General features: G+C 42.5%; 1 protein-coding gene across 7 annotated transcripts in view; it reads left to right on the top strand.

The window, feature by feature from the left end:
* The window catches only part of SRGAP2 (SLIT-ROBO Rho GTPase activating protein 2), a 251081-nt gene that overhangs the window by 191498 nt on the left and 46856 nt on the right, over positions 1-12727 (top strand). For all 7 annotated transcript variants that reach the window (XM_009188679.4, XM_009188675.3, XM_003893204.4 and 4 more), the window contains 3 exons: positions 491-592; positions 1687-1884; positions 11519-11603. In XM_009188679.4, the coding sequence (XP_009186943.1) occupies positions 491-592; positions 1687-1884; positions 11519-11603 (385 nt within the window). The remainder of the gene's footprint in view (positions 1-490; positions 593-1686; positions 1885-11518; positions 11604-12727) is intronic.

Below are 12727 nucleotides of genomic sequence, written 5' to 3'. Positions count from 1 at the left end.
CATTGAATCAGAGCTGTCATGCATGGCCTGGATTTATAAACACATGCTGGCTGCCAGCAGCGGCAAGTTAGCCTCCTGACCCACTTCTCTCCTGCTTTCACTCTGATGTATGAAGGGGGATGAGGGAGGGGCCAGAGAGGTGGCCACTTGGACTTTCGGCAGGAAATATTCACTGTGCCAAAGCATTGTGTTTCTGGAGCTGGGGCTGCCTAAGGCACTCTTCTCCAGCCTCCTCAGCCTTCCATGGAGCTGCAGACCATACATAGACCTACCCCTGCCGGGCTCCAAACAGATCCCCCTACCCATTCCTTTCATGTACTGTTTGGTCCTGGAAGAGGCTCACACAAGTTGGCTTTGGATTTTGCTTCAACATAGAAACCACGAGCCTTATACCTTGAATATGGGTAGTTTCATTGCCAGTAATGGGAACTCTGGAACTGCCAAGGGGACTGTATCCTCTTTCTGACCTGGTGTTGCTTTCTTTTGTTAGGCTTCCCAGCTCTGTGCCCAGCAGCCTGTCCAGAGTGAGCTGGTACAGAGATGCCAACAACTGCAGTCTCGCTTATCCACTCTAAAGATTGAAAACGAAGAGGTGAGTTTCCTCCTTAGGAGGCTCAAAGCCACACTCTGAGTTTCCCTGTTGAAACTTTTGCTGCTGCCCGTCTGAGAGCAGGTGGAAGGAGCATGCAGAGAATGTCCGGGCGGCCGCAAACATTTCCTAGCCAAATGTAGGCTTGGACTTTCCCCCTCTGCTACATCCTGCCCTTGAACTCCAGGAAGTTGCTCTTGCATTGCCAAAGGTTGTGCTCTATTTTGAGCTTTTGCGAAATGCTTTTTTTTCCCCTCTACACATTTAATCAAAATGGCACTTGGCAGCTGTGTGAACAATATTGTGTCTCTGAAACCACCTCCTCATGCCTAGCTTTGTCTAGCATGTTCAAACAAACAGAGGCCTTTGACTTTGACACTTCAAACATCTCCATCCTCTTAGGAAAGGGTGAGTTTCTTCTGGGCTCAGTGTATTTGCTTTCAAAAAGCAGTTCAAAAGGGCAGGTGATCCAGCTTTCTGTTGAGCTCAGATGGCTTCTTACCTTGTGTCTCAGTAAGTCTTACTTTCCGCAGGAAGATCAGGAAGAAGTAGGGATAGGTCACTTAGTTTGCAAATGAGCAAACAAATTCATCAGTTTATTGAAGGTCATGAAACAGAACCTGGGGCTTTGCAGTGCTAGGCCCATCACACATTTTAATTAGCTGTTTGTATGAGGGGGTTGGTTTAGATATATTTTATCCTCTTTCCCTTAACACTTCTATTATAATATTGCTATATAATATTATAATAATGCTAATGTTAAATTGTAAAAGTAAACATTAAAATATAATATATAATATTGCTATATGATATAAAAATGCTAATATTAAATTTTAAAAGTAAACATTAAAAGATCTGGGTCAAGTACATAGCATGAAGAATTGTAGTGGCTTTTAGGTTTTCACTGTAGAGAGTATCATGCTGTAGCAGAGTCCATGTGATGTTTACCTCTCACTTAGCACTGTCCAGTGGGAAGCAGAGCTGCACATTCTGATGGCATCCTCTGGCCTTCCCCAGCCCACTCCCTTCAAGCTTCTCCATCACCTACTGTTTTACAACCCACCCTTCATGCATCCTGTTGACCCTTGTCATGGCAGGTAAAGAAGACAATGGAGGCCACCCTGCAAACCATCCAGGACATTGTGACTGTGGAGGACTTTGATGTGTCTGACTGCTTCCAGTACAGCAACTCCATGGAGTCCGTCAAGTCCACAGTGTCTGAAACCTTCATGAGCAAGCCCAGCATTGCTAAGAGGAGAGCCAACCAGCAAGAGACAGAGCAGTTTTATTTCACAGTAAGGGAGCACTATGGCTTTTAAAGAGCGTCAGCATGCGGTGCAGCACTCAGGGAGATTTGGAACTCAGAGTCCTTGTTAAGTGTCTGAAGGACAGGCGTTGAATATCTTAGATATGAATGTGGGCATACTCAGAGACCATCCCTACACTTAAAGGTGCAAGCATTTATAAGTTGTGTATGTCTAACAGGGATCCTCCCAAGAAAAAGGATGCTCCCAAGTATACTACTCAGAAGATTTTCTTTTTTAAGAAATTTTTAACTAGCTAGTAGGCTTTCACTGGAAAGTTTCCTTCTCAGGCACAGGGGATCCTGAAAGGGGAACTTCATCTTTTAGTTCTTGGAAAGTACATACAAATATTCATGATAACACATGTTTTGTTTTTAAAAATCTATAATCTTTTCTAGGCAATATGATGACATTATTTTATAACTTTCAATGTTGGGAAACTATTTTTTCTAATTATTGCTAAAACTTAAAGGATGGGTTATATGCAGCATTACTATTTTGCACATAATTCCAAAACATCGTATTTTCTTATTCGTGTATCTCTAGTCTTCTTTTAGACAGTTGGAGCCTTTTATTCCTTTTTTTTTTTAAGTATTGTTAACAGTCCTTTGGAAGTCCGCTACTGGTCTTTGGTGCTGCTTTTTAATAAGTGAGTTATTTTGAGCTTGCCAAGTAGGATCTATTGCCTGGGCTAAAATTTATTTCCTAATCTTCTGATGACCAAGAAAGGAAAAATTAAGTTTGCAGATGTGAGATGAAATATAGCCAGTGAATATGCATACTGATTCTGAATGAAAGGAATTAACTTTTCAGTCAAGAAACAGTCTGCATGCAGTAAATTGAATTTTTCCTGCAACTGGAGTGATTTGTTTAATTATTCTTTGAACACTGCCTTTTCTGCATTAAGAACACTGAAGATTTGCTAACTTTTTTTTAAAGAAATCTGTTTTTTTAATTAAGCTCAGACTTCCTCATATTTTTTATCCTAGAGAAAACTGCTAAAAGGGAATGATGTATCAGTACTATTCTTCTAAAACAACTTTTAAAAAATGATTATACAAAGCCACATATGCTCATTATATAAAATTTAGAAGCAAAAGAAAGGAAATAAAAATTGTCCGTAATTCTACCAGCTAGAGATAATGGTGTTAGAATATATTCCTTTCTAATCTGTTTTCTATATGTGCACAAATACATATGTGAGCACATATTTATAATTTTATTCTAAAAAATAGGATACTGCTGTACATATTGTTTTACAATCTAAGTCATATAATTATAATATTCTTTAAGCATACTTCTGAGTAAAGTATTAAAACCAATACAAAAAAATAATAGAATGGCATTTTAGCTCATTCATTGATTTTTGTAAAATATTTAATATACTCCGTGGTTTGTAGTTCGCGTTCAATAAATGCTAAAACTTTATCTTCACCATCATCATTAATTTATTTATTAATCATTATTAAATTATTCATTGATCAGTTTTTGAGGATTTACTATTGCCAGACGCTGTGCTACAAGCTGGGAATGCTGAGAGTATAAGATAAAGAGGGAAATGATGGGGGATGGGTCATGTAAAGGGAGAACTTCCATTTTTACTTCATATATATCTGAACAGTTAAAATAGGTTGATTTTTGTAGTTTAAAAAATGTAAAAATGCATACATGCACTAGTGCATGAATGGCAGCCAGGATGAGTGGAGTTGGGGAAGCATCACACACAAAGTGACTTTTGTGTTTAATCTTGAAGAATAAGCGAACCAGGCAGGGAGTCGGGGAGGAGAATCGCATTCCTTGAGGAAAGAGCAGCATGTGGGAAAACAAATGCACGCAATAACCTGGCTCACACGTTAAGATAACTTTCTGACTATAATGAGGGATGTGTCGCTGCCCCAAGCTTCATTATCTAAGGAGCTTGTTGAACACTCTCTAGAGGCTTTTAATAATAGGATTGTTTAGCTGGTCTGTCTGGACTGCTTAGATATAACACTATTTAAATGACCCAATCTCATTATATTGTGAAGATTTCCATTTTTTAGGTTAAGTAAGAAATTTTGGACCTAAAAATCTTGAATTTTAAGACAGTCGTTGTCAGAATTGCTTTTTGGCTTTAAATGAATTCTGTAACATTTGTATTCTAAGTTGACCTTTAGTAAAAGCAGGAATGGCCTGCTTCAAACTGGTGACCTCGCAAATTCTTCCCACCCTTTCACTTTCTGTCTCAATACACTGATGTCCTCTAATCTATTTCCTGTCTTATGTGGTGGCCCTAGTGCCACTTATCAAAATTGTGTGCAAATTTCCTTGGCTAACAGGAACAGTTTTTGTCTGGGCTTGTCTAGCAGTGGGATTCTGTGCAAGTTCATCATTTTTGTGACTGGTACTTTGCATCAGATGATTAATTTCATGATAAAAGGAGCTTTTTGGGGTGGTGAAATAGACATTTATGGAAAATGGGATACCCACATTAAGCAGAGTGACTACCTGTTTACCATACAACCCACACAAAGCCAATACAACTACAGATGTGCTTTCTTTAGTCTGTTGCCTCTGCAAACATTGCCCGTGTGTTTCCCTATGCCCTTCAAAAACATCAGAGCAGCACATCCTGGAAGATCCTATCTTTTGGAAGGTTAGGAAGCAGTCTCTTGTCACCGCTTGACTCCTGGGTGGTGTGCCTAGTGACCAAGAGGGCTGCTAAGAAAGCTTTCTGACCACTTATGGCTCTCATTGGACTGATTTGCCCAGATGACATCAATTGGGAATGTGAGGCATGACCTGTAAAGATGAGTTGCTTGCAGGAGTCTCAGGAAAATAATTGTGGAGTGAAGAAACTTGAAGCGATTTTTTAAAATTACCTAACCCAACCTTCTTATTTGAAAACTTAGAAAAATAAATAGGAAGAAGCGTGATGTGGTGGCTCATGCCTGTAATCCCAGCGCACGTGGGAGCCTGATAAGTAGGTGGGGTCTCTTGATATCAGGAGTCTCAAAGACCAGCCTGGACAACATAGTGAAACCCTGTCTCTACTAAAAATACAAAACTAGCCAGGTGGTCATGGGCGCCAAGATCACAGGACAGTATCACAGTCTCCCAGAGGCCAAGGTGGAGGACCACTTGAATCCAGGGAGGGCAGAGGTTGCAGTGAGTCAGCATCAGTCACTGCACTCCAACCTGGGTGACAGAGTAAGACTCTGCCTTAAAAGAAAGAGAGAGAGAGAGAAAGAGAGGGAGGAAGGGGAGGAGAGAGAGAGAGAGAGAGAGAGAAAGAGAGAAGGAAAGAAAGATTAAAAAATAAATAAATCTGGCTGGGTGCGGGGGCTCAAGCCTGTAATCCCAGCACTTTGGGAGGCCGAGACGGGCAGATCACGAAGCCTGAGACCCACCATCCTGGCTGCCACAGTGAAACCCTGTCTCTACTAAAATACAAAAACTAGCCAGGCGAGGGTGGCAGGCGGCCAGAAATCCCAGCTAAAATTCTCGGGAGCCGAGGCAGAGAATGGGCGAAACTCCGGGAGGCGGAGCTTGCAATGAGCTGAGATCCGGCCACTGCACTCCAGCCTGGGCGACAGAGCGAGACTCTATCTCAAAAAAAATAAATAAAAATAAATAAATAAATAAATAAATAAATCTGCCGGGCGTGGTGGCTCACGCCTGTAATCCCAGCACTTTGGGAGGCCAAGGTGGGCAGATCACCTGAGGTTGGGAGTTTAAGACCAGCCTGATCAACATGGAAAAACCCTGTCTCTACTAAAAATACACAAAATTAGCTGGGCATGGTGGGACATGCCTGTAATCCCAGCTACTTGGGAGGCTGAGGCAGGAGAATCGCTTGAACCCGGGAAGCGGAGGTTGCAGTGAGCCAAGATCACGCCATTACACTCCAGCCTGGGCAACAAGAGCGGAACTCCATCTCAATCAATCAGTCAATCAATCAATAAATCCAGAGAGAATGGGTAGCTCACAAAAGCTGGACCCACTGCTCTGATTACTGGGTCTCTGGCCACAGGCTGCTTCTCTACACGCTGTGGAAGAAGCAGAGGTGAAGGGAAGGGCTCAGGAACAGCTCAGCAACTTTCGCCTCTTATTTGCCCTCAGTGGTGACATGTTTCCTGATTTTCTTGGCTTTGTGTTTATTGCTTATCTTCTATAACACATAGTTCAGCAATGTCTACTCTTTACCCGTTGCCTTTTTTATTGTGATTGTTAAAAATCAGTATTTTTAAAGGATGCAAATATTTAAAAGGGTATACAGGAAAACCTACTATAAAGTTTCTTTTCATTCCTGACTCCTCTTTCCCCTCCCCTCTGCTGGTGGTTGAAACCAGTTTCTTCTGTGTCCTTCCAGAGATACTCTGCATGGACAACAACTGACGTATCTGTAAATACCCTTTAATGCAATAAATTACATTAGAAATGTAATGAAAGAAAATGGAAGTAGATATAGAAGTATACCACTTATACCATTCTTCACTTTTTTAACATTATTTGTCTTGGATCTTATTTTTATGTTAGTCCAAAAAGATCTGCCTCCTTTTTAAATAGCTGGACAGAATTCCACGGTATGAATATGCCATCATTTGTTTAGCAAATTCCCTCCTCACAGGCAGTGATGCTCGCTGTTTAGCCAAGGTTTACCAAAGCTTTATAAGGCTGGCATTTTCCTAAGTATTTCCTTTGTTTTTTGGAGCCCGAGCCTCGCTCTTGTTGCCCAAGAGCCCAAGGCTGGAGTGCAATGGCGCAATCTGAGCTCACTGCAACCTCCGCCTCTCAGGTTCAAGAGATTCTCCTGCCTCAGCCTCCCAAGTAGCTGGGATTATAGGCATCCACCCCCACCCCCAGCTAATTTTTTGTATTTTTAGTAGAGACGAGGTTTCACTATGTTGGCCAGGCTGGTCTCGAACTCCTGACCTCGTGATCCGCCCTCCTCAGCCTCCCAAAGTGCTGGAATTACAGGCATGAGCCACCACACCCAGCCTAAGTATTTCCTTTTATAGGGAGTTGGAGAATTAGGTTATTGTATGGGGATAGAGCAGTGAAGGGGTTAAGGATCATGGCTGATAAGGTAACAAAGCTAAACAGTCTGAATTCTTAGGGACAGGTTTAGGGAAGGTAATAGAAGAGGAGGCAATGCCTTGGCCACTGGGGCAATGAGCGACCACTAGACTTGGAACTTGTGGTCTGAGATCTTTTTATCTTGGTATTTTCTTGCAGGCCCTTGGTAAACGTGTGCTGGCGAGTACAAATGAGTGAATGCCCCTGTGCTGTCAATTAAACTGGGGAGACATGCTCCATTTAAGGTTTACTCTATTATGTATTCTATCTGACAGCTGTTTCCTATTTTAAAAACTGATGGGGAGAAGGGGAAATGTCAGCATGCCTGCATGGTGGGGAAACAGCCACTATAATGACATCTGTATATCTCTGAGCATGGGCTGGGTAGGTGTACTAACTTTTCCTGCCTTGCTGCAGTGGATACTTAGGGTCTTAGGTTCACGCAGATTAAATCCAAGGCATAAGCAACATCCAGTGAGTTTTATACCCCCATGGTAAGAGTGTATTTAAAGGGAAGAGGTTTTTAAAAATGAAATTTGAAAAGCATTCTAGTGCCTCTTACTACTTTTTTAAGGCCCAAAACCTTCTGCTTTCATTCTGCTTTTATTTTAGCACAAAGCAAAGACACTTAGGGAAGGGATGCTTTTAGGCTCACTGAGGAGGTGATTCAGGTATAAGGAAGCCAGGCCCTGTGCTAATCACAGTAATGCTTATTATCCAATTTCATTCTCACCAACCTTGTGAAAAAAATATTCTCATTTTTCAGATGGAAAAACTAAGACTCGGGGTTAAATGATTTGCCCAAGGTTAGAAGAGTTAGTAAGTGGTAGGACTAGAATATTCCAACTCATGCTTTTTCATTGTAATGCAACTAAAGCATCTATCAGGGAGGGAAAGTGCAGAAAGAAAAGTTATTATATTAATACTTCTCAATAAACTCACTGCTGACAGTTAATATCCAATTAGGAATTATTAGGAAATGAATTAATGAGTCATAAAAACTGAGTTGAAGTTTTACAATGGCACTAAACAAAATGCCCAATAGACTCTTTGCCGCCCTTCCTACTTTTTGAAGAAATTCTCAGTTTTGATAAAGTGTGAAAGTTGTTGGGGGTGGGCACTGGTCAGACTGTGTTTTAGGAACTTGATTTTATTTTGGTGATACCTAGAATAAAATATTACCCGTTCTTTTGCTCCTTCATTGAGGAAAACCCCAGGTAGCCACTTTGATTTTGGGTGTTTGGTGAAGGAACGAAAAAGAATTACCTAATATTGGAACGTGCCCTAAGTAAGGAAAGTGATCCTCGTTGCCCAAGGAAGGAATTTTGAGATTGGACATTATAAGCATCCCTTTTCCTGGCCCCCCTCATCTCCAGAAATCATTAAAAACCACCTATTCTTCCCTTGCCTTCTTCAGCGGTCTCAGCTCCTTTCTCTGTGTGTCTGTCGAGCAGCAATAGAAGCCTTCTAACTCACTTCCACCAATTAAAGACAAGGTCACTTATCCCCAGCGAGTCTCTCATATGGATAAATGCTGACTTATGGGTGGTATGGGGGAGTGATAAATAAAATAACATGCCTGCAGATTCTGAGATGCCTTTACCTTTCCATACCTGGCTTACCTGGATGGAAAACTCCAACCATGGTTTCCACACCAGTATTAGGGATGCAGTTCATACCTTGACACAGTTATGATCCTTCAGGATTTAATGGAACCCGAAGAGGTAATCCGTCATACATCTTGACGAGATTGTTATTTATTTTAATGGTTCATCAAGTGACAGCCAGAGTTAACTAATGAATTGTGAACATGAATTTAAAAAATTGATTTCCGGAATCACAAGTAGTGAGAAGAAGGAATTTGCATCCATCTCCTTTGAGAACTGTAGCTGTTTTCTGAGCAGTCTGGTCTTGTTTTGAGGGTTACAGTTTCTTGGTGAATTTTCCTCATTAGGAAACCTTTAGCGTCTCCTGGGATAACCTTCCAAAGAGAGAGGCTTTTGAGGCTTGCATTGTTGGCAATTGATATTTCCTGAAGGCTTTCCACCCCTGGGCCCTAAAGTACTGTTTCAAATCCACAATTAGGCATTGGTTGGGGATTCGGATATTACCCCGGGAAGAATGACAGCAGGTGAGCTGGCATCTGGAACAGATGGAAAAGGGAAGGTGACAACAGAGCCTCTTTCCTTGCAGATGTTCTTGTGCAAAAGTATAAAGGCACAGAGAGAACAGATCATGAATAAGGCAGTAGAAATGATTTGGAGTAAGATTTAGTTTTGGCTTGTTTTATTTTTAATTCAGTGAGTACGGGCACACTAGGGGCTTGGTTTGTGACTGCTGAGGAAGGGTCTACCCAGAGGAGAGTGAGACTGCTCATTCATTTATTCATCATGCATTTATTGAGTATCTGCTAGGTGTGGTACTATCAGGGGTGCAAAGAATAATAAATGGTCTCTGACCATAGGGAGGAAGCAGTCTGGAGAAAAAGACACATGAGTAATAAACCCTCTGTGACCGGGCTGTATGAGAAGTGCTGTCATGGAGATTTGCATGGTACCCACAGGAACATCTGGGTGAACATGGGAGGGCTAGGCACTGCGTCCCAGAGAAAGCAGATTTTTCTTTTGTTTTTAAACAAGAGAAAGAATCAGATGCAAGCTCTTAGTTAAAAGTTCACATTGTACAGAAAAGTATAGAGTAAAAGTAACTCACATTTGTTCACTTTTCTTTTTTTGTTTGTTTTTTGTTTTTTGAGACAGAGTCTTGCTCTGTTGCTCAGGCTGGAGTGCAGTGGTGCAATCTTGGCTCACTGCAAGCTCCGCCTCCCAGGTTCAAGCAATTCTCCTGCCTCAGCCTCTCAAGTAGCTGGGATTACAGGCACTCACCACCACGCCCGGCTAATTTTTGTGTTTTTTGTTAGGGATGGAGTTTCACCATGTTGGCCAGGCTGGTCTCAAACTCCTGTCCTCAAGTGATCCATCTGCCTCAGCCTCCAAAAGTGCTGCGATGATAGGCCTGAGCCACCGCACCTGGCCCTGTTCACCTTTTCTTTCTATCACTCTTAATCCTAAGTGAAATCAAAGGTTTGATGTATAATTATATGTTTTACTTAATATACATTAAAAGACAGACAGAACTATTACCATTTAAAATGGTGCATCCACCTAACTACCTCAATGATCTCACATGTCACCAGTAATTCACGGATCACACTTTGGGAAACCTGGCCATTTGACTTCTGAGTTCAGACGTAGGCAGATAGCCCCTGATCTGGAGGATAAACCACTGCAGCAGGAGGTGATCAAGGCAAACTAAGACCCCAAGAATGGCTGTGGAGGAGAGCAGAAAAGATACTTTAAAAATCCAAAAGCCTTGGGTTGGGCCTGACACTACCACTTGCTAGCTTGCAACTCTCAGCAGTTTATTTGATACCTCACCTCCCCTGAGATCATCTTGTCTGTAATAAGGAAGTAATATCTTCCCTATATGCTGTGCAGTTATTTATTGTAAGAGTCAAATGAGAGAATATGTGGTAAAGTGCTCTAAAACCTGCTATGTTGCTGCATGCATAGAGCGTTAATACTATGAAGTTTAGTTCTGCTTCTCTCCTTCTCCTGCTCTGTACCATGATGGATGGGACATTTTGTCATAATGGTTAAGAGCACACACTGTATTGTCAAACTGTCTGTATTTGGATACTGACTTTACCACTCACTAACTGTTAGACCTTGAGCAACTTAATTAAACTCTCGAAACCTCAGTGCTTTGATGTGTAAAATGGAGATGATGATGATGATGATGATGATGATAGTTCCTAGGGTTGTTTTGAAGATTCAGTGAATTGTCTGGGGACATACGGTCTCTCACTGGGCAGACGAGGGTTGAGAGAGAACAAATCTGAAAGTGCAGCACAGCAGTCATATTTTGACTGTGAGAGCAGGTGGGATCACATTTGTGTTTGGACCTGGATTTGTGTATGCAAGTGGGGGATGGCAGCCCCTTCCACTGAGTGCTCAGAAATCCAAAGCTTTCCATAAAGACTTCATGCAGAATAGAGAAGGAAGCTGTTGAGGATATGGCTCAAAGATGCTCCACATCCCAGGCTTACAGCTGAGGCAGGGACTGAGCCTGCCATTGGCACTGCTCCTAGTGTGATGGAATGCCCTCCCCCTCCTGCCAAGAGGCCAGGGCAGGGCAGGATGTCAGTAGAGGTGACAGATAGCAGGTGTGTGTCCTCACACCAAGAAGACCAGGGCTCAATGAGTTCATCCACCCTCCCTGCTCTTCCTCAGTGAAACTGCGGGAGAGGGGCTCTAGGAAACAGTTTCTTTATACTGGCCATCATGGAACTCCCAGAAAAAAACATGGAGAAGGATATTAATCCACCATGAAAATCAACAGCTGCCCATATGATCAGTGCCTTAAAGAAATTAAAAAATGGACTGGTAGAAATTGGGTCAGAAACCAAATGACCTCTGTAAAGGGGAATTGTTCAGCTGAGCATCTGTGATTTTTTTTTTTCTTCTTCAGGAGTCTGATTGCTCTTTTTCCTCCTCCTCTCTTACAGAAAATGAAAGAGTACCTGGAGGGCAGGAACCTCATCACCAAGTTACAAGCCAAGCATGACCTTCTGCAGAAAACCCTGGGAGAAAGTGAGTGTGGGAACCCTCTGCTGGAGGCTTGACAGTGAGGCCAGCTGGAGCTTTCTTGCTGAGCACACGCCTCATCCTCAGCCAAGTGGACCCGGTCTTGTTATATGAATGCCTTTCTTTTCCCGGCTTGTTTGATGTGGAAGCACACGCCCCAAATGACTGCTTGAGTAATGGGAAAAGGCCAATGCTTAATGAAGCACTAACGTGTATCATCTATTTGTTTAAATGGAGTGTGCCTGCTCTCCACCCAGTCCCCCAACCCTTGCCTCCTCTGCCACTTCAGGGTAGAGTGGCTGAGGGGTTATTTATTCTCCAGACACTTTGTTAAAACTTCTAGCTCCTCTGTGGCAGCACTGAGACTGGAGCAAGAAGGTAGGGAGCCATGAGATGAGATACGCAGCTGCTCTAAGAGGAGAGAATTCTCAAATGCAGGAGATGGACAGACTGCCGCTTTCTATAGCTTCCAGAAAGAGCGTTAGTTTCTTTCTGCTTTGAAAGCTCTTAATGCTGTTTTAGTGGCAGCCCTCTCTCCTGTGGCTATGCTGAGGCCATGGTGCTGAATGGACTGTCTTGTCTCATAGAATGATTTTAACCAGACCCTGGAAAGTAGCAAGGCAGAGAACTGGACTGGCACTCTGGACTTTCTCTCCTCAACTGTCAAACAGAAGGTGGAGGTTGAAAGGGAAGCTTCCCCAGGGTTTTTTGGCACCCTGCCCAGATTTCCTGCCTAGCTCTCAGCATCCTGTGATTAATGGGATTCCCAAGTTGGGGATGCCTCTGAATGCCCCACCCCTCCTCCCTGTCCCACTAATCTCCTCACTTAAAGATAAGGGGGAGAGGAAGGGAGAAGCTGCAGGGAATATGGCTAACTTCAGTTACAGGCAAGCCTGTACTTACACAGAGATCTGACATTTTAAAATAAATTATTGAGCACTCTTTAGACAAACTGCAAAGTTTAGGAAAGTGTGCAGTACTCCTTGGCTCATTGGCCCCAGGAATTGGAGCCTCACTTCTTATTATACCAGAGCCTCCTACCCACCTTTTTTGCCCTGTCCTTTTCCTGCCTTGGATGGTTTCCCAGATGATTAGTTTTTTTTCTCTAATCTTTTATCTAATGACTTTTT

Source organism: Papio anubis, chromosome 1 (genome assembly GCF_008728515.1).
Source record: "Papio anubis isolate 15944 chromosome 1, Panubis1.0, whole genome shotgun sequence".
In the NCBI taxonomy this organism is placed as follows: Eukaryota; Metazoa; Chordata; class Mammalia; order Primates; family Cercopithecidae; genus Papio; species Papio anubis.
This window is presented reverse-complemented; position numbering and strand designations above follow the sequence as displayed.